This window comes from Epinephelus moara, chromosome 2, assembly GCF_006386435.1.
Source record: "Epinephelus moara isolate mb chromosome 2, YSFRI_EMoa_1.0, whole genome shotgun sequence".
Taxonomy (NCBI): domain Eukaryota; kingdom Metazoa; phylum Chordata; class Actinopteri; order Perciformes; family Serranidae; genus Epinephelus; species Epinephelus moara.
Window position 1 is genome coordinate 37,833,352 of NC_065507.1, and position 2,562 is coordinate 37,835,913.

The 2,562-nt window shown below is 39.5% G+C and overlaps 1 protein-coding gene across 2 annotated transcripts in view; it reads left to right on the forward strand.

Annotated features, from left to right (window-relative positions):
• Positions 1-389: 389 nt before the first annotated feature.
• lyrm9 (LYR motif containing 9) overlaps positions 390-2,562 on the forward strand; it is a 5,361-nt gene continuing 3,188 nt past the window's right edge. The window contains exons 1-2 of one of the 2 annotated variants that reach the window (XM_050071110.1): positions 390-523; positions 1,037-1,177. In XM_050071110.1, coding sequence (XP_049927067.1) covers positions 1,058-1,177 — 120 coding nt within the window. In that variant the 5' untranslated portion in view covers positions 390-523; positions 1,037-1,057. The remainder of the gene's footprint in view (positions 524-1,036; positions 1,178-2,562) is intronic. The other variant, XM_050071119.1, reaches the window with a different exon arrangement.

The window sequence follows — 2,562 nt, forward strand, 5'->3', positions numbered from 1 at the left end:
CGAGCCATTGTAGCTCAGTCGTAACTGTAACTGATGCTGAGACTCTACTGACTGCGTGACTGGTAGACGGCAGTGGGTGGCGCAACAGGCCAAAACACAAATTCAAAACATAAACATGATTTGCATACCGTAAACATTTTTTTAAAATGCGAATATTCTGGCTGAAGTATTGTTGTCGGTGAGATCAGTATGTTATATAAACTTTATTCCTTAGTCTCTGTGACATATTAGGAGGATTTTACGACTATTTGCTTTAGATTTCTTACATATAGCTCCTTTAAACACACCCAATGATGTGAAGTAGCCCAGGGACAATATGCCATACATACTCCGGGTCAGTAGATGGCGCTGTATACCTTACAAATATCAGTTGCAATATGACCATAAGAAGAAGAGGAAGAATACAGGAACCAGACACACAGCCGTGTACGCTACAGCAGGTCAGTTTCATAATGTGAATCCACGGAGGTTTGATAAGATGCTGAAAGCCTGCTGACAGCCTTCACTACAGCTCACTGCCACAGTAAGCTTCACCTTATCGTTTGTGTCATATAATCCTCTGCTGTCTGTCAGCAAACGACTGGCTCTTTATTTACGCAGTGTTTACCTCTGAACCACCAGTGTGGAGCTGACATCAGCCTCCGAGAGCATATCAGTCAGTTTATAGTTAGCTAACAGCTCGGGTCAGCTGAGGATAGAGAAAGGAAATGTCGCAGCCGCATGAAACATATTAAGATAACGTCATATCTGAAATACTTGATGAAACGAAACATTAATATCAAATTGGATAAATGTTTGTGTCTGAAAACGTAACTTTGTGGTTAAAGTGGCCCAGAGAGGGCTGTTTAGACAAACACATGACACTTTAACTGAAGCCGAATTGAGCTCTGTAATATATGTAACACATAAAAATGTGTCTTCACTAGTTTGCATGCTGTGTATGGGCATTAGGAAAAAAAAAAAAAAAATTCTTATTTCTGTGTTGAATATAGAAATATTTCACTAATCCGAACTCTCACTTAATTTCTATTTTCAGCAGCAGCACTTTAAGGAAGGAATGCTGCCTTTAGTTGGAGCTGAGCTGACACCAGTGCAGCTCTATCGACATCTCCTCAGGTGCTGCAGGAAGTTACCAACCCCAGCAATGCAGCAGCACTATCGACATGCCATAAGACAGGTGAGGTCATCACGTGCACCAATTACTGGCAAGCAAAATGTTCTTCAAATTAGGGATGCACGATAATATCGGCATGCCATTGGTATAGGCCGATATTGGCTTTAAAATTAACTATTGGAATCGGCCAACATGCTTTTTCTTATTTTGCATAACGAATGAATATTACATACATTGAAAGCATTATATTTTATCTGCTGTCTCCATCTGCTGGTGAGTCATCACAATCACAGTACACATGCATAATATGATGTTAATTCCACTACAGAGGAGACTTGATGATCACTAAAATTAGGTGGGGAAAAAATGGATATATCAATATCTGTGTCCAGGGGCGAAAATCCCATTTCATAGTTGGGGGGGACAATAAACAGTAAAATTTTACAGAATAATTCCAGGGGGGGGGACAAGGAAAAAAAGTTGTAGCCTGTCTTTTATACAGCATCTTTTACTGCAATTTGACGCTTTAATCTTTTCTCCATCTCCTCAACAGGCAGACATAGGACCTTTCTTAGCACTGGCTGAGTCCACCTGCACATGTCCAGATTTAAAACAAAATGATTGAAATCAAATTAACATGTACACATGCAATGAATAAAGTAATTATCAGGCAAAAATCTAAGTTTGTTTATCAGATTTCTCATAATCAAATAACTGCCTTTTTCCAGATGAAAGATATCAGATTATGCTATTTACACGCCCACTTGATCTCTCTCTCTCTCTCTCTCTCTCTCTTATTCTGCTTTGAAACCTGTCTTGCAGTGTTGAGCTGTCAGCATGTTCGTTTTTTTACCAGCAGTGAGATCATAACTTTAAAAAATGTTTGAAAGAAAAGTAACCAAAGAAAATGTGTAACACTGAATATTTAGTTTGTTTACAAGGTATTTTGAATTTTGAAACCTGTTTTATTGACCTATTTGTAATAAATTACTTTTTTTGGACTTTAAACATTTATGTCAGTATTGCAAGTTATTGATAACGAGAGAGTCAAGACTCAATCCAGCAGCAGCCACATGTAGAAAAGTGCATATACAGTGAATGTCTATACTTATGAGAAATGGCTTAACAACTAAATATTTCCTGCAATTAAACTGCTTTATAGACAGTGTGCTGTGAGATCTGCCGCTGCGCACCTCACAACCGTGCGTAATAGTCGCGCGTAATGACCGCTACTCGTCGGTTAAACTGCTTGTCTTTTATGTTTGTCTCACTGACAGGTACCCATTAGCTACGAGCCGCTCCGCCACTCTTGTCCTGTCCTCTCCCTCTTCTTTCTCTCCTGTCCTCTCTATCACTAAACTCTGAGCTTAATCATTAGCTTTTAGCTTAGCAGCACTCGTAATTGCACTCGTAAATTACCCTGCGATGCGCGATGTGGGCAGCAGTTT